Source organism: Leptinotarsa decemlineata, unplaced genomic scaffold (genome assembly GCF_025532065.1).
Source record: "Leptinotarsa decemlineata unplaced genomic scaffold, Ldec_3_MD MMD2_tig00004307_RagTag_RagTag, whole genome shotgun sequence".
Taxonomy (NCBI): Eukaryota; Metazoa; Arthropoda; class Insecta; order Coleoptera; family Chrysomelidae; genus Leptinotarsa; species Leptinotarsa decemlineata.
The window spans coordinates 6,670,233-6,690,184 of NW_027412606.1; the positions used below are offsets into that span (position 1 = coordinate 6,670,233).

General features: G+C 35.8%; 1 protein-coding gene across 3 annotated transcripts in view; it reads right to left on the reverse strand.

Annotated features, from left to right (window-relative positions):
• Positions 1–895: 895 nt before the first annotated feature.
• The window catches only part of LOC111510619 (phospholipid-transporting ATPase ABCA3), a 122,688-nt gene continuing 103,631 nt past the window's right edge, over positions 896–19,952 (reverse strand). For all 3 annotated transcript variants that reach the window (XM_074178878.1, XM_074178877.1, XM_074178876.1), the window contains exons 19-22: positions 18,033–18,463; positions 14,670–14,976; positions 7,048–7,496; positions 896–2,409 (exon numbers count right to left, since the gene is read on the reverse strand). In XM_074178878.1, coding sequence (XP_074034979.1) covers positions 2,368–2,409; positions 7,048–7,496; positions 14,670–14,976; positions 18,033–18,463 — 1,229 coding nt within the window. In that variant the 3' untranslated portion in view covers positions 896–2,367. The remainder of the gene's footprint in view (positions 2,410–7,047; positions 7,497–14,669; positions 14,977–18,032; positions 18,464–19,952) is intronic.

Here is a 19,952-nt window from a genome sequence, read left to right on the forward strand (position 1 = left end):
CTCACAGATGCTGGTTTCAACAAGATGGTGTTCCCACACATAACGCTGGAATTATTTGTGATTATTCGAACCGTCGCTTACCAGGACAGTGAATTGATCCTCATAGTGATACATCCTGGCTTGCAAGGTCCCCCGACCTAACCCCACTAGACTTTTTTCTTTGGGTGTATATCAAAAATCAAGTGTACTCTCATACTTTTCAGAATGAAGAAGATTTGCTAATATTGGTTACTGCATCCTTCAACAATATTGTTCCGAATATGTTAACTCAAGTGTAAAATTCTACTGTAAGACCAGCGTACTTGTGCTTAGAAAATAACGTCGGGTTATTTGAACACTTATCATAAGTTTCTGTTCATTTCCCATTGAACATATCAGCTCTTAGTTATTTTATTATGAATAAAACTAATCAATTCACTTCATGTATCAAAATATAACATTTTTTCCAGCGCAACCTATTTGAAATTGAAGAAAAGCAGGTTGAGTAATCAGTTTTCATTTTGCACGAGAAATGGTTATGAAATAATATTGTGTGATACGTTGCTGTATTCACAATGAAAAATGGAGTCGGATACACGGTATACTTCAGTTTCGGACTATATCAAAATACAAAGTTGATGATGTTCTCTAAAAAACGAAACATCGCAGAAAAATTCTGCTTACGTTATAGTGTATCTCCGAAACTACTCGTAATATTAAAACTTTCTGAATGGCATATTATTAGGCACATAAATGCGCTACTTTTCTCTAATCCAATCGACCCCGTATTACTTACCGTTTGAGATATCCCCATGCTGATCTTTCTTTTCTTGAACACGGTGTATATCACCAGACTTGTCATCGATCGATCTAGTTGGAATATTTTTGGATCCTTGAGAAATTTGAAATGAAAAAGTTGTTCTTAAAAAATATTCATTTAATACTTCAAATTATGCACAATTAGACTAATTGAAAAAATACTTCATAGGAATAATATTATTTCTTACAGGAACAGATAAACAAAACAATTTCTTTGTTTATGAAAATTATTGAAACCAAACAATTTCATGCTACATCCATAATTTGTTTTTTTTTGAAGTTTGTATAAAATAACTTGAGTCACAATAAAATGATTTCATTCTGATTAGTTTTGGAAAACAGAAAATCTCAAGAATAAAAATGTTGTTAACAATTGTGAGAGATAAACCTTCCACTGTTTGAAGATCCTCATTATTATAACAAATAAAAAACTCAGTAGAAATCAGACAAAAATTAATTCCTTTATCCTATACTCAATAAGAATTTCTACGAAATGAATAGGTCATCAGTTGAATAAATGAAATCTTTTCATCAGTTGTCAAAAATAATGAAAATCGGAATGATATATAGAGAAACAAAATCAAATTCACTGATTCAAATGTGAAATAAAATTCATGAGAGTGCGAAAGAAATGAGTCATTGAAAAACACAATAGAAAATGATATGGAAATAATTTGAAAGAAATATGAATCAGGTGAAATAATAAAGAAATATCACATTATAAAATGAAAAAAAAATCAATACCAGCATTCTATTCAGAATTATTCACGCAAATATGGGGTTACATAATATTGATCATCTGTAATTTGAAGAAGAGGTACAAAAACAATTCAACTCTATGTTTATATTCAAACTGTAAAAGTTTATTTTTAATTTTCAAATAGAAAAAATTGAAATTAATGTTTTATGTTTGGTAACATATTTATTCAATGTCTATAAAGAGTAAGACATGAGTTTTACTGCATACTCAGAATTTTTCTGATCCGTCTGAATATTTTCATTTTTCCAATACATACTTGAATTGTTCTCCCAATAATTTGATAAATGCAAAACTATTCTCACATCATGATAAAAGACTGATGTTACTTGAGGATAATTTGACAATCAAGACTCCCTCTTTCGTTCCAAATAAACGAAAAGGAAAATTCATTGTATTCTATTCATCATAATAATCAGTTATTTGGCAAATCTCAAAAAAGAATTATGCAAACCAAAAGGTCTGTTCTGAGAGTGAATGAAACATTTCAATTTTTAAAAACTTATGCTACTTATTATATTTCAAAAGTGTATCACAATAATTATTTTACGGAGCCGGATCTACACCAATCAAAAAAACTAAGTTTATTTATAGGGACGTGGCATGAAATAATACCAAATGTTTTCGGGAAAAAACGCTGGCAGTTAGAGATTATTAACGTTCAAATGAAGGCAATGAAACCAGATGTGAACTGAAAATAATACTGATTTTCTTGGGAGTTTCATTAGGCTGATTTGTTCCATAGCTCCATTATTGACATACACTAGGTGGAAATCCAGTTCAATCCTTATGTAGAAAGTGAGGCACGCATTTTATGTCATTTCGTTCTGGTTTCTGGTGAAAGTTAGGAACACCTGAAATACACATAACAAATGAAATATCACAATAGAACAAACTTTCATTCCAAAAAATTAAATAATATTATCAAATGAATACTTTTTTGATGAATACGGTTTGTATTCTTCAATGTTTCAAGTGAACCGTGCCGATTATTAGATGTTGATCATATTCATTATTTATATTCCATGTCTTGAGTCAGAAAATAAATGGAAAATGATGAATGTTATGATATTACGAACTAAAATTAAATAATTTCTTAGAATGATCTCGGACAAATGATATTTTATTTTTTCCTCTCGATGTAAGAAGATGAAGTGTATTTAAATGAAAGCGGATTTTCATAAAACGGACAAAACAGCAACTGTAACAATTTTGAGAAAACAAAAACTTGATTTTGTCAAAATATGAAACATTTTGAAGACTTTGTGAAAGTAGCTCTGATTTACCTCACAGCACAAGAATTCACAAGATTCTCTCTAGAGAGCCGACTGCTGGAATTGGGTCGCTCAAACGACCCGATGGAACATTCACGACCTCTTGTAAAGAAACGTTAGAGCTTTTGATAGAAAACCACTTTCCTGGAAATCTGACTCTTGGTAACAACAGACCTCCCATCTTCGAGAGCGCTAAACGCCCAAAAAAGAACGATTGGGACGTCACAAAGGTTATGACAGCACCGGTAGTTGAATGGGCTATCAAGTCTTTTCAGCCCTTCAAATCTCTCGGAGAGGATGGTATATTTCCAGCTCTTCTTCAAAACGGACAGGAAACAATTTTACCTATTCTCACAAAATTGTATAGAGCTAGTCTAGCGTGGAACTATATACCGCCCAGTTGGTTGGCAGAAGGGAGGTATATATACCTAAAGTACGTCGGAGATACCCACACCCTAAAACGGTATGACCAATCAGCCTTACATCCATCCTGTTGAAAGGAATTGAGAGGATTCTGCACAGACACATCAGGAGGGTATCATTATATGCATCCTCCTGAATAACCACCAGTATGCTCGTCAAACCGGCAAATCGACAGATTTAGCATTAAACAAACTCGTTGAGGAAATCTCCCGATCCCTTGACAACAAGGAGATTGCGGTTACTGTATTTCTTGATATCGAAGGAGCATTTGAGAATGCACTACCTAAATCTATGAGATTGTCTCTGTCTAGGAAGGGTATAGAATCGACCATAACTGGCTGGATCTATGGCTAGTAAACAGAACTGCCACTAGGTTCACGGTCACCAGGGGCTGCCCCCAAGGTGGGGTACTATTTCCCCTTCTGTAGTCACTCCTGATGGGTAGTCTGCTTGATGCCCCCGACAGAAGAAAAGCTTATGCAGATGAACTTGTCATCCTGGCAAGGTCCACGTGCGTAAAGGTAGCTTGTAATATCCTCCAAAGCGCGTTGGACATTGTTCACAGTTGGTGCCTGAGGAAACAGATGTCTATCAACCCCAGCAAAACTGTGTTAATCCCCTTCACCGAGAGGAGAAAACTGGACGATCTAACGCCACTTTTCCTCAATGGTCAGGTCATTCCATTCGGAACGGAGGTTTTACACAAAGCCAGACTGTCTATGTGGACATGTCAAAGGATTTGTGGTAAAATTTGGGGTTGAGGTCCCAAACAAATTCACTGTATTCATGTGATGATCGTCAGACCAATAATCACTTATGGTGCAATTGCCTAGTGGCCGAAGCGATGCTCTCTGGCTCATAGAGATAGGCTTGTCTGGCTATCAGTGGTGCCAACGTCAGCGGCCATGGAGATCCTTCTAGATCTACCTCCTCTCCACATTTTTCTGAAGAGAGAGGCTAGATGGACTGCATACAGACTTGTGCACATTGCCAATTGCACAAATCAATTTATTGCAGAGTGCAACAGACTGTTGGTTGACACTCGAAGTCACAGCATTCTGGAAATGACCTTTGACTGAATGCTTCCAAATATCAACTACGAACTGCCTTATAAAGTACTATTCCCGAGTAGAGAGGACTGGATCTTCCAGGAGAAAGAAATATTAAAAGCAGATAGTTGTTGGTTCACAGATGTATCAAAAACACCTTCCGGTTCTGGTGCAGGTGTTTTCAGTCGCAGACTCAGGACAGAGTTATCTACCTGCCTAGGAACTTATGCGACTGTATTTCAAGCGGAAGTTTAAGCTATTGAATTGTGTGAGGAGAGATTGGATAAATCCAACACAAGTCAATGAAAATATTTTTGGACAGTCAAGCGGCGTTGGTAGCCCTTGGCTCCTACCGAGCGAAGTCTAAATTGGTATCGACTCTCCTCGATAGGGAAACTTAACAGATTGTCTCTGGCCTGGATTCCTAACCATACTAGCCTGAAAGGCAATGAAAAGATAAGATAAGATATTTATTAACTTTTAAAAATTACAAAAATGTTTATGAGATGAATTCACAACATAATTGTGTAGGTACGTCAAGACTGAGGTGTAGATATAAGCTAAGAAACTAGGCTTTATGTAAGGTAGTACGTTAAATAGACATTACTAAATATTTAGTCCATATATGGGAAAAAAATCTTCAATATTATGAAGTGGATTTACAAGAAATTATTGTTTTAAGTAGTGTTTCAGTTTTTTTGTAGTGAATGTCTTCCAATCCACCATTATAAGGTTATATAGTTTAATTGGTAGATAGTCAGTCTGCTTCATTGTTTTAGTGTAGTTCACTCGAGGTAGTCTATACAATTCTTTAATGCAGGTATTGTACTTATGAATTTCACTCCCCGTAGTGTTTGCATTTTTCTTTTGGTGTATCCACAAGATGGCTTCTGTAATATATATATACATGGAAGTCTTAAAATTTGCATTTTGATGAACGATGGTTTGGCATGTTCCCTTGGTCCAGCCTTAGCCATAGTTCTAACAATTTTTTTATTTAATAATATCTGGTGGCACGCTGAGCTTGTGCCCCATATTAAAATCCCATACATTAGTCATGGTCATAGTCATAGCCACTTAAGTGGCAGTGAACCATACCGTAATATACAGTTTTCAACACTTTATTTGATACTATTTCTCTGAGATTGCTGAATGAAAATTGACTTCTGGACAGCTTTTTTTGCAATTTCTGATTGTCTTCTTTCCAGTTCAGGTTGGAATCTATGTGAAATCCTAGTATTTTGCTATATTTTTTGAGAAAGTTATTGCTTCAGTTTTGTTTTCATTCAAAGATAAAATATTTGCGTAAGCTTCACCTCGTGACAGTATCTCACTTGACATTCTATCGATCTCTTCTAAATTCCTGCTTCTGATTGAAAAAGTTGAGTCATCTGCGTAAATAAATACATCTGCGATGTCTAAGAAAGTTGGCAGATCATTCATATAGCTGCTGATTCCATGAAGCTGCTGACTTCCTTGCAAGGGAGGGTGCTGCAAGGGGGTCAGCAAGCAAGAAGATTTATAGACTTCTGGCAGAATCTTCCAGGATTGGCTCATTCCAAAGCGTTTATTCACCCTCCAAAACTTGATACCAAACAGTTGTTGGACTACAGTAGGGATGAACTACGATGTCTAACAGGCCTTCTTACAGGTCACCGTCATTTGAATCATCATATGCAGAGTCTTGGACTGTCGGAAGACAGTGTGTGTCACCTCTGTTTGGAAAATGATGAAACAACAGAGCATAATATACTTTGTGCCTGCCCCGTTGGGGAACGAATCAGGTTCTTAGAGTTCGGCAGAGCCGTACTCTTACCATCTGACCTGAAAGACCACCCATCATACAAACTAATCAGCTTCGTTAGGAAGCTGAGTTCATTTGGTCAAGTGTGAATAGGTGTGAGCCAAAATGAAACCTTGTGGGTTGCAGTGGAGGGTCGAATAGACCCAGTCACTCCAGACCTAACCTAATCTAACTTCCTCCATAAAAATCGTCAATTGATATACAAATTTTTCATTGGCAAATTTTTGAATTGCTTTTGTACTGAATATGAGCATGATAATTTCGAAAAAATAAAACAAATATACCTTGGTTGATTTTTTCAGTGGGCTTCATAGTTGAAAACAGTCGTTCAGGTATTATGTAAACATATTTATTACAATTATTTACCCCCCAACCCCCACTTCCATGGTCAACAAAAGTAAGCAAATCTCTCACCTCCCTCCCATGCTTACAAAAACATTGTTATATGCATTTTTCATTTTTCAAACATAGACAATATGTAAGTTGCCATATGTCTAAAAAAATGAATAACTGCTGCTGACGTAAATCACCATCTAAAACGCCCTCCCTGTCGTCAAAAATAAACAAAGCAAAGACCCCTCCGCCTCCCTCTATGTAATACTCGAACGTCCCCAAAGTTTCATATTTAGAAATTTCCATAGTGAAGTAGTAGATTACATTAGTACATTAGAAATCATATTAGCAGATACCCATAAATTGTGGGCAGAATAAATATGAATATGCCAGCAGTAACGTTTTTTATTGATGTTTTTTTTTGAAACAAGTGCATTATTTTTTTTCGATTTATGTGGGTTCAGTATTCAACATGTTTCCAATACAAAATTCTGTAGATTTTGACGAGTTGAGTATAACTGATTATTGGTAGTATATTTTGCAGTAACTCGAATTGTTATCAGAATTTAGAGCGACATATTTTCAAATAAAGAAGTGATTTATACTCACTTGTTCAAGACTGCTCTGTCCCAATGAATAATCTTCAATATTGAGATCACTTCGTTTCCCTTTTTCTAATATGCCGAACATTTTTGACCAAGGAGTCGATTTGTCAGTGATGTAGTAAGTCAACAGTTCCTGGTGTTTTTCCCTCAATTGAGCACTAGGGAAATGTTCTTTGATGAACCTTTCAGTCGGGTCTGTTTCAGAATGCTGAAGACCTGAACTTTCTGGCAGTTTTTTCATCTTTATTGTCAAAGTATAACCTTCCGCAAATTTGTTCTTCAAATGTTGTGTGGATCCCAGACATTGGAAGTTACCATTAACCATTATAGCAAGTCGTGTACATAAAGCTTCACATTCTTCCATACTGTGCGAAGTTAGAATTATGCATTTGCCATTATCACGAATTTTGCAGAGAGCATTCCATAGGTAACGTTTCGTAGCTGGATCCATTCCTGAAAACATGTGTTAATATGAAAATTTAAAGTATAATCGTTCTCATGTAAGGTTTGGATGTGACCCAAAATCGTTACTATTTTATTTAGTACAGACACAACAACGTTATTGTACAGCTTTCGATTTAGTTAATTTCGATTTACTCATCAGCAAGCTCAAGTTCATTGGATTCGATGACATTTCTCTTAAATGGATGACCAGCTATCTCACAAGTCAAACTGGATGATTACTCATGGCCATCCCTAAAAGAAACAATCTCAGGTGTACCGCAGGAAAGTATTTTAGGACCCTTGATGTTTTCAGTGTTTATTTTTGATTACCCCACTTTCTTATCACATTCTCAGGTACATCTATTCGCAGATGATATACAGTTATATTTGTCTTCTCATAACACAGATACAGAAAGTTGCGTGGCCAATATAAACACAGATTCGCACAAAACATTCCCGAGAATCATGGACTGAAAATCAATCCATATAAAACTCTGGCCTTATGCAAAGGATCTCAAAGACAAATAGTAGAAACTCGGTGTAATTTTAGGCTCACTCACTATAACGCAGACATTGATTGGGTAGACAGTGCTAAAAATTTTGGCGTAACCATAGATAGCACTTTGTCTTTCCATAAACATGTGACAAACATTTTCAAAGTATCATTCTTCAAACTCAAAATATAAATTCAAGTATCAGTTATCAGAAGAAATGAAATTCAGGTATTGTTATTCGGTGTATTACAGTTTTTTGCCACAATATAACAAGCAGAAGTTACAACGTATACAAAATGCTTCCATGCGATTCGTATGCTGTATACCATATATTATGGTGAACATGTCACACCATTTTAGTTAAAAACGAAGGGGCTGAATGTGAGGTACAGAATCCAATAGTTTATTAAGCAGGCATTCTGACATACATATGGTCAATTTGAGAATTAACTCATTCAACATTACTAGGCACCGTACTTACGAATTTCAAGGATTTTTTTATATAGCCCTTTCTTATCTGAAAGAAATTGTACCTCTTTTGAATCATAATATTCATCAATTTGAGCGAGAAGTGAAAATCACAGACGCTTACTGCTCAGCGCTAATTTAAAAAATTTTAAATTTACTGTATGGTAGTGCTATGAAATTGTTGAATTGACCAAAATAATGTTAAGAATATCAAAAGTTATTAGTAACTATATGATCTATTATTGTTTCTTTCCTCTTTCATTCTTATGATAGTAAATACGTATTTTTATAATTATTTTCTTATGGTCACTGTATAATTTTTGGGAGGGGTGAAAGATAGCCTTTGGCTAACCCATTGTCTTTTATGTATAAATGCATTTTTTATGCATTATTAACGATATTATTATTATTGGGCAATAAACTGGATTTTGAATTGGAATTCGATACTCAGATTGACGGAATTTGCAAAAAGTTAGGTAAATTAAAGTATGCTTTTAGAACTTTCGTAATCAACTTTCATAAAGAACACTTTTTCAACATTTATTGTGCCACGATTTATTATGTTCTGAGTAAATATAAAATAGTGTGAGGTCGAGCCACTGATTTTTCTCGAATATTGATACTTCAAAAATGATTAACAAGAAAGTTCTCCTGAAACAGCTACTTTCATAAAAACATTGAATTCTTTCAGTTTGTATCTGAAAGTTACTTCTTTGCATGATCTACACATTCATGTATAGAGTTACTTATTTTCAAATTGATTACTTCCTTCCTTCCTTTGGAAGATTCCCTCATCTTTTCTTGTATCAAGATGGAATAGTAGAAGGCCAAAAACTTTCTTTTCCAAAAATTAATCACTCCTAAAAATATAACCTTTTCAATTCATCTGGGCTGGGATTGAATCAAATAGGTGAATGAATGTCATTACGATGTCATCGATGACATGAGCAGATCAAGCTTATTCCTTGACATTAAAAATCGTAATTCATGAATGAATTGTGTGTATTTTCTATAATGCTATAAAATTTGGTACTGAAGAGCCTTAGGGCAAGTGTCTTAGAGCGAAACATCGATGTATACCAGTGAGGATGACAGTGTTCCATGTAAGTGCAATTTGTTACCAATCAGTTAAAGTAGAACTCATGTGAATGATATCTGATTTTATTCCACAACGAATGTTTGAAATACAAACTAAGTAGAGAAAAGTATCTTCTGTATATTTCAGTGTTCATATAGAAGTATTTATTTCGAAAGAATTTCTTTCTTTCGTGTAATTCAATGTTTATATGAAAGTAGCTGTTTCAGGAGGACTTTCTTTCAGTTTGTGTATGAAAGTTACTTCTTTGCATGATCTACACATCCATGTATAGAGTTACTTATTTTCAAATTGATTACTTCCTTCCTTTCTTTGGAAGATTCCCTCATCTTTTTTTGTATCAATATGGAGTAGTAGAAAGCCAAAAACTTTCTTTCCCAAAAATTATTCACTCCTAAAAATATAACCCCTTCAATTCAAATAAGATTCCTCTTGGCTGGGATTGAATCAAATAGGTGAATGAATGTCATTACGATGTCATCGATGACATAAGCAGATCAAGCTTATTCCGTGACATTGAAAATTCGTAATTCATGAATGAAGTGTGTGTATTTTCTATATTTCTATAATGTTATCCAATTCGGTACTGAAGAGTCTTAGGGCAAGTGTCTTGAAGCGAAACATCGATGTAAACCCGTGAGTATGACAGTGTTCTATGTAAGTGCAATTTGTTACCATTCATTTAAAGTAGAACTCATGTGAATGATATCTGATTTTCATTCCACAAAGTGATGTTTGAAATACAAACTGACTAGAGAAAAGTATCTCACACATAAGTAGCTACTTCTGACACCATGTTATAAGCCTTACAAAACATCAATATACGGAAACAAACCATATTCTTTCATAATTTGCCCGTAATTTGCACTTGGTTAGTACCTCGTCCACAGTTTTTGTACCTTCTACTTGTACCTCTATTTTTGTTATCTGCCGTCATGACAACCACCCTAGCTTACCATTTCAAATATAGGTTAATGAACATACATATAACAGACAGGGGTACAATTTTGACAAATGTTGAATAATCTGTCATGTCATCAGAGAAAATGGATTCGAGTATAATTTTGGACTATACATAGTTATCATGAATACAATTCCCAGTAAAAATGTAAAAATAAAAAAAATCAACTATCAGTAGTGAATTCAATTAAGAAAATTTAAGAGTTGATTATTTTGATTTCCATTGTAATTATTTACCCAAAAGTTAAAACGTAATTATGAATTTTGTTTAAATTTTGTATTATCGAGTTTTTTTTGAAGAATTCTGACTTTAACTAATGTGAACCATTCCAAGAAATGAATCTCAAAGTTATATCATTTTCTACAGATATAATTTCGGTATTGTTATAATCCATAACGTGACCCTCCGAAATTACAGTCACACATGCAGAATGTGCATGTAATATATTCAAAATAGGTTTTTCCGTTAACTAGCTGCAAACGACAACCCTCAGAAGTGAAAACTTGTGCGAGCTGAAGACTAACGAGGTCTTACCTTTCAACGTGTAATTCCTAATACTGTATATCACAATATATTTTTCATCAGTTGTGAGGGGTGTTTTAGTTTTCAAATAGAAATAAGAAATAATTTTACACCACTTCGTGGAAATTTTGATATTTGTGATATTTCGAGAGATATTACATTTATTATGCTCTGATGATATGACAGATTATTCAACATTTGTCAAAATTTTTCATCTGCTCATCGTTTTTCATCTTAGTACATTTATGCCATTAGATTTTTGAACCATATCTTGGTGAGTTATTCACGTACGTTCTTTTAATTCATTATTTGCTTTCATTTTTCAGTTTAAGATATTCTTGAGACAGGAAAAAAATTCCAAAAACTTGAATGTTCAATAAATAGTATTTTTCATAGTTATTCGATATTGACTACCAAAGTCAACTGAAATAGATATAATATAGATTTAAATTGTCGTAAGAAATGCAAACATGTATTGGATTTTTCTGGTTTGACAAACGTCTCACCTTCACATAAATGTCATTTTTTAACGAGCATAATTATTTGATGATGAATGGAAGAGGTTATATTTTTTGAAGTGATTAATTTTTGGGAAAGAAAGTTTTTGGCTTTCTACTACTCCATCTTGATACCAAAAAAAAAGGATGAGGGATTCTTCCAAAGAAAGGAAGGAAGGAATCAAATTTGAATCATGCAAAGAAGTAACTTTCAGACACAAACTGAAAGAAAGTCCTCCTGAAACAGCTACTTTCATATAAACATTGAATTATACGAAAGAAAAAAAACTTTCGAAACAAATACTTCTATATGAACAATTGAATTATACAGAAGATACTTTTCTCTACTCAGTTTGTATTTCAAACATTCGTTGTGGAATGAAAATCAGATATCATTCACATGAGTTCTACTTTAAATGAATGGTAACAAATTGCACTTACATAGAACACTGTCATACTCACGGGTTTACATCGATGTTTCGCTTCAAGACACTTGCCCTAAGACTCTTCAGTACCAAATTGGATAACATTATAGAAATATAGAAAATACACACACTTCATTCATGAATTACGAATTTTCAATGTCACGGAATAAGCTTGATCTGCTTATGTCATCGATGACATCGTAATGACATTCATTAACCTATTTGATTCAATCCCAGCCAAGAGGAATCTCATTTGAGTTGAAGGGGTTATATTTTTAGGAGTGAATAATTTTTAGGAAAGAAAGTTTTCGGCTTTCTACTACTCCATCTTGATACAAAAAAAAGGATGAGGGAAACTTCCAAAGAAAGGAAGGAAGTAATCAAATTTGAAAATAAGTAACTCTATACATGGATGTATTTGACCTTAAAGAGAGAGTTATTGATTGATACGATTTTCAATATAATGTTTTTGGTATAGTTCCAGTGAGTTAGTGTATACACTGCTGAAATTATCAACTTCAGTTTTCTTATTCATATAATAAGTTAATATTCATAAAACCAGTTAATTCCAACAATTTCAGGAAAAAGCCAAGGAACCCCGGACATATGTTCATAGAAACTTTTTTTTAAACGATCTAACGAATCATCCTCTGGAGTTTCGTATCTTACTCAGAAACACCCTGTATATTATCCATTTACGACTTGTTACCAGAAGAAATCATAAACATTCAACAGAAACAACAAAAAGTTCAGAGAGTGGATAGGAAATGCCAAACGACATTTGTTCGAAAATATTGTTGATGAGAGTTGTTTTTGGTTCACTGATTCAGTACGTCACTGCAGGACTATTTTGATAATAATAAATTATCAAAAATAATTTAGATGAACAGGCGGATTATCAGCATAAGCTGTTTTTGAAATCAACTTCACAAGAGTATACAATAAAAAACTATAATAATAACAAGTATAGAATAGAAAATAAATTAACGAATTCAATAATAAACACAATAATAAAAGCTTGATTAAAATGAATAATAAGGGTTGTGCAAAAATCGACATACAGGATTCAAGAAGAAGTTTCAAACGTTTTTTAAATGTCATTATCGTGTAGAGTCTGAAGTCACTGGGCAACTTTTTATACAGTTTAGCGAAAATATAGGAAAAATTACGAGTGAAAAGTGCCGAATTATTGCGTTTGGGAATGACCAAGACAGAGTCATTTCGAGTATAATAGTTGTTAGTCTGGGAAAAACTAACAAGCCTATTATATAAATAATCAGGTTTATTTGTTGATAGTAATTCATGTGTATTTGTGAGTATATGTTGAGTGCGTAGTTTTTCGAACCTTAACCATCTGGAGTCATCAAACCTACTACTGATGTGATCAAATTTACGTATACCGAAGGAAAATCTCAAACAAGAGTTTTGAATTCTTCAGAGGCGAAGAGAGTCGTATTGAGTAAGTGCAGGTCCATATACGCAATCGCAATATGACAATTTAGAAAAAATTGAAGTTTCGCAAAGTTCAAGTTTGAGTTGTGTAGAAAGAATATCTCTACTAGGAAAAATTTGCCTGAGAATGGTATGAGATGTTCAACAAAGATGACTGATATGTTTAGAAAATCTCAAATCGGAGTCAATCCACAAACCCAAGTTTTTGCATTCAGAAGTGAAAGGTAGGGCAACATCATTTATGTGGATCTTGATGAGGTTGGAAGTCAGGATCCTTTCAGATTTGGATCCAAATAACATATATGATGATTTTTTAGCATTCAATTTCAAGTTATGTGCACACGAGACGTTATACAGTGAACTGAGATCTCTATTTATCAGTTCTTGTGCTTCCAGGTTGCCTTCCGGAAAAGATAAGTAAATTTGAGTGTCATCAACGTAGTGGTGGATATTGCAAAATTCAATACATTTGTAAAAATCTGAGATATAGATGTTGAATAAGAGAGGTCCAAGAATGGAATCTTGTGGAACTCCAAATTTGGTGTTCAGAACTACAGATTTTAAGTGATCAAGGCTGAGTTCGGTGTTCCAAAAAGCTTTCAATAAGATCTACGGCATATTTATCCAAACCAAAGTGATTTAGTTTATTGCATAAAAGACTGCGGTCTAAGGTATCAAAAGCTTTACTAAAGTCTAATAAAACTAGACATATAACATAATTTTTATCGGTCGCTTTGAAAATATCATCCGTTATGGAGAGGAGTGCGGAAGTCGTACTATGTTGAGAACGAAACCCAGACTGAACGCTAGTTATGATATTATACGAAGTGATGGATTCAATCAACTGATCTTTGAAAATCAGTTCGAGCGTTTTAGATAGGGAAGGTGGAATACTAATGGGCCTAAGATCAGAGTAATGTGTCAGAGAGCTACACTTGGCCAAGGGAATCACAAGTGAATACTTCCAAAGGGAAGGAAAACACGAGGAAGTGATACACGAATTCAGTATAAAGGTGATGTATTCCAAGAGATGTGTTTCCACCAAACGAATCATTCGAAGTGAGATACTGTCCGAACCTATACCGTGGGGATTTTTCAGTTCATTTGTAAGGAATGTTCATAGAATTAAGTTGACCATTGTGAAATTTCATATATTTTTGAAACTTGTATTACTATTATTATTATTCCTTATATCTCCAGTTTTAACTCAATTCCGGAAATAGTGAGCCATTCAGACATACTCATATTTATCAGTATTCAACCTCACCTGTAGTTGGTTCATCAAGGTAGAGTACGGGAGGGTCTCCTATCAATGAAAGAGCTGTGCTCAATTTCCTTTTATTTCCACCGCTCAGCTCTTTCACCTTCTTCTTCAAATGTCTCTGAAAGTCGAACTCTTCAGACAGGAACTGTGCTACATTGTGTGCGTCTTTGAGTCTGATGCCCCTCAATAAAGAGAACATCACTATAGTCTCTTGGGCAGTCATATCCTCTAGAAGAGCATCGAATTGTGGGCAGTAACCTATTGCTTTTTGAACTTCTTTCAGTTGGGATTTGATGCTCTTACCGTTAACCTGAAAGAAAGCCACGAAAAAAATGTTAACACTATGATGAATGGAATGAAATTTTGGGTATCTCGTTGAAAATGATAGTCGACAATTGTAATTGCCAACGTTCGAAATTTTACAATGAATTTCATTATTTTCATGATTTGCTTGCTTTGGCTTTGTATTTGACCAAGAAGTGTATTTGAAATGGAATAACACATGAGCTGCTCGTGGGTTGGGCTACCTATCGGGCGCGTCCCCAGGTGGCGGATAGGGGAACGGCCAGGGGACTGGAGGCCCTGGAAGCCAATGGAGGGACTGGAAGCCAATGTGGCCTTACGGACGTGATCGCCGGATACCTGGTCAGTGGCAGAAATAAATAGAGTGAGGGGGACTAAAACACCCCAAAAGCCTTTGTAAAACATGTCATCGTGGACCAGCCTACCCAAGCTAAGGTGTAAGGAATCGTGCCGACAGCTGAATGACCGCAGGGTGATATACGGTTATGAACGAGCTCCTTGGGGAACAGGGCGAAACCTCATTGTAATCAGCCTACCTTTGGTAATGCGGGGCTCTGCCTAGGTGACCAACTCTCCCCGTGCTACTCGTGGGAACAGAAACAACCAAAACCAATCCCGAGGCTGAACAGAAGTGCTCACCTCAATCTAAGGCGGTGGCTGGGGAAGAACAGAAATGTCCAACCCAATCTACCGCTAGAAATGAAGTTGGACATAGCAGATCATCTCGTGAAGTAATACAAAGGCCAAGGCGTAACCGCATTTGCGGCGACTAGGCCAAAAGGAGAAAGGGAGCAAAAGAGGCAGGAGTGGAAGCAACTATAAGTGCAACCTCCTCCTTCCTCACTCCACCTTCGACAGCAAGGGCACTTCCTGCGGCAAACGCCAAGAACTCCGCCTCAAATAAAGGCAAGGAACCGGCCGCCCCGGCAGAAAAGCTCCCTCAGTTGTGCACCTCCACGGAGGGAACCCCAGAAGGTTGAAGAAGCCGTGCAACGACAGTAATGTCACTGCACCTTTCAAAACCTTCGCGGAGGCCACCGTGAGGCACCTCAAGATTGCCAAAAAAGAGTGTGTGTTCGGCGACTCTTGGCCTACACCTACCATTATAAAGGATATGTCTCCTAGTGACCTGTCCACCTTCCTGGAAAGGACAGGACGGATGATGACCTACGAGGACAATTCCTCGGGAGGATATACAATGGGTCACATGTGGCCTAAGTGCTGTGTGTCTACACTCACTTTCATTACAGATACAGAACACATGAGCTGAAAAGTCTCGGGCCTGAGAAAAAAAAACGCGTGTCTGTTGAAAAAAATTGTCTTCTCAAGATAAACACCACGCACATCCCCAAATACGAAGACCATAACCTTTCCAACTGATTGTTGTGCTTTCAAGCGCCATTGACGTGGTTCACCAGTTGCTCTCCACTCAGATGACGATTCATTGTCACATATCGACGCAAATATTCCGGTTTGTTATTTTCAAACACGACCAAACACTTCTCAGAATCCTCAAGACGTTATTGTTTTGGTCAATAGTGAGCTTACGCAGCACCCACTCTCAACTGAGTCTTCTCTTAGTCAAATGCTCATACAATATAAATCCAACACGTTTTTCTGATATCTTTACAGTATCAACTAACGCGCCCAACTTCACTTTTGGATCATTCAATACGATTTCGTTTATTTTTGTATGTTTTCTGGTGTTACTGCCTCATTTGGACGTCCATTGCGTTCTGCATCATCGGTGTTTCTACTACCACATTTGAAGTCAGCGAACCAACGTTTGATTGTTGTTCTTAATGGAGGAGAATCCTTTTCAAGCCATGGCTTCGCTCGAACGGTATTTTTTACCTTCAAGAAGCAATGTAAATTAAAACACGAAATTGTTTTTGATCATTGTTTTCAAGCTAATAAAATTAATATCACTATTGAAGAAATTAAATTTTTTATGTTTTTTATCACTTTTATTTGTAACTAACAATAGGCAGTTTCGTCCTATAAAGACATTATCATACTTATACATCAAACTAACAATGGTTGATAACATTCGACTTATGTAGCACCCCTGTAGGTGATAATACAGGTACTTGGCTTGATTGAGTACCTGAATTGATCTGTTTGATCATTCAACAACCTCGGTTACTTTGGCAATAAAGTTCAGCAATATTTCATATTTTCTATTATGTTTCCCGAAACAGTGAAAAATGTATTTTGAAGGCGTCATGAATATTTGAAATGACGGAAATTATAGAAAATAGTGGAAACTGAATGAAAAATCCGTCAACATTTCAATCAGACACCCTGCCAACTTTATATTTTGTTATCGTGTCAACAAAAGGAAACGAAGGAATATAGCAGTGACGAAATCGAAAAACCGGACGTCGCGTCGGAGGCGGTACAAATTCACCAATATTTTTATTAGAGTCTCTGCCACCTTCATATTTGGTTATAGTGGTCACAACTGGAAATAAAGAAATATGGGAGAGGTAAAATGAAAAAATCGGCCGTCGGTGGCGGTACAGATGAAGCAATATTTTAGAGACTCTGCCACCTTCATATTTTGTTATAGTGGTCACAACTGGAAATAAAGAAATATGGCAGGGGTGAAATCAAAAAACAGGCTGTCGGAGGCGGTACATATCCAGCAATATTTTTATTAGAGACTCTGCCATCTTCATGTTTTGGTACAGTGTTGAAAAATGGAAATGAATAAATATGTCGGAGGTGAAATGAAAAAACTGGCCGTCGGAGCACATTAACTCACAATTTTCTGAGAAGAATATCATGAAATTTCAACAGATTTCTTTTAAAGACTGATACTAACTGAAAAAACGGTGACTGCAATAAAAATAGCGCCATCTATGTGCTAGGCCCGATTTTTCAGCCCATACAGTAATTGCCAAACAATGGCCTTTAGTATGTATAAGCTGTTTCTACGTGATAATAGTCGAATATTGCAGAAGGATCTTTAGGATTCAGGACAGCACAATTTCATTCGGATTTTTCGACATACTTGTATATTTCACGCTATAGATACTATTTCAACGTTTTGGTACTCACCCAGCCGTCACCATAGGAAATTTTCACGTCTCCAGTCATCATCTTGAACGTGGTAGTTTTACCCGCTCCGTTGATTCCAAGAAGACCAAAACATTCATACTTCTTAACTCCTAGACACAGTCCATTCACCGCCAAGAATTTCTTATAATACTTGGTCAAATCGCGAATGGCGAGCTGGAAAGTCGAACAGAGATCCGCTTCTGTAGCATTTCGAATCTTGTCTTTCTCTTCCGCTACATCCGCATCCTCATCTGTTGTTTCAACGGGGTGAGTTGCGAAAAATCGTTTCTCTAAGAAGTAAATTAGTTTCGAGAATACTTCATATTCCACGGCGTAGAGTATAATATACATTACTAATCCTGTGAGAAATGAGTATAGCATATTTCTTCCTATTCCATGTTCCTCCCATTTGAAATAATCTGTGTCTATATCTGGAAAAATCAAATATCACAAGATATCAACTCATTTCGACATTCACTAACGACAACTTATTTATACAGTGGAAAAAAACCTTTCTTGAAAAAGTTGATGGAGTCGCCATGGGCAGAGCACTTAGCCCAGTAGTGACGAATTTCTACATGGAAAAATTTGAAGAGATAGTTATTCAAACTTCAGAAAAACAACGAAAGCATTTATGAGAAGGTATGACATTTGTCAAACCAAAAAACTCCATTAATGTTTAACTTTTTTCGTCGATTTATATGTTCAATTAATTGTTTTTTACTCATTTTTACTGCCCTGAAGAAGCTTCCCACTAGAAGCGAAAGCTTGGCAAAGTAAAGCAGAGTTTTTGATTTTTGATTTTTTGACTGAGAGACCCCGTTATTCCATTCTACTGTACATTTCTCCAGTCGCTAAGTTATATATATATATATATATATATATATATATATATATATATATATATATATATATATATATATATATATATATATATATATATATATATATATATTACAATGTAGGTTTTCACGGATGGTAGAATATGATGTGTTGTTTTTCCGGGTGTTCATCCGTTGTGTACTATTCGATAGTCGACGTTTCGCCATCATCTCAGATGGCATTATCAAGACGAGTTACTGCTTCGCTTCGAGAGGTGTAACTGATGTCAGGCTCTTCTTGTGGTGTTTTTATATGGTTTCGCTTGCGTAAGTTGTATGGATTTGTTACCTGTTTTTCCACCTGAGGATTGTTGATGGCTTTTGGCGGTTCTCCTACCTGTTTTTCTACCTGAGGGTTGTTAATGGCTTCTGGCGGTTCTCCTACCTGCGATGGTTCATTATCAATTTGTGGTTGTCTTTGGTGGTTGTTTTTAATTATTGTTTTCCAAATCCTTGGGATGTTTAGTGAGTCATCCCTTTTGTTGATGGGGCCTTGCTTTTCGATTTCGATAGCTTCCCTGATTTGTCAAATTCTTGGGTTTTGCACCTGTGCTATCTGTTTTGTGGACTCGAAATTAATCTTGTGACCTGTTTGTAGATGGTGTTGAAAGAGGGCAGAGGAGGTTTGTTTTGTTCTTATCGAGTTTTTGTGCTCCTGGGTTCTGGCAGATATACGTCTGTTGGTCTGACCGATATATTGTTGACCACAGTCCTCGCATGTGATGCTATATACTCCTTGGTTTTCTAGGGAAATTCTCTCTTTCGGTCTGGGCAGCCAACTGGATATCGTTTTGTGCGGTTTGTAGGTTGTCCGGATGTTTTTACGTCAAAGTATTCTCCCGATTTTGTCGGTCACACCTTTGACATAAGGTAGTGTCACAGATTGTCTGTCGTGTGGAGAGTCTTCTGTCGATCTAGTGGATGTTTTTTTGGTAATTCTTTGTCTGTCGATGGCCTTTTGAATGATCTTTGGTCCGTAGCCATTTTGTCGCAGAGCCTTTGTTGTCTCCCTCAATTCTGTTGCCCTGTTTGTTGGTTC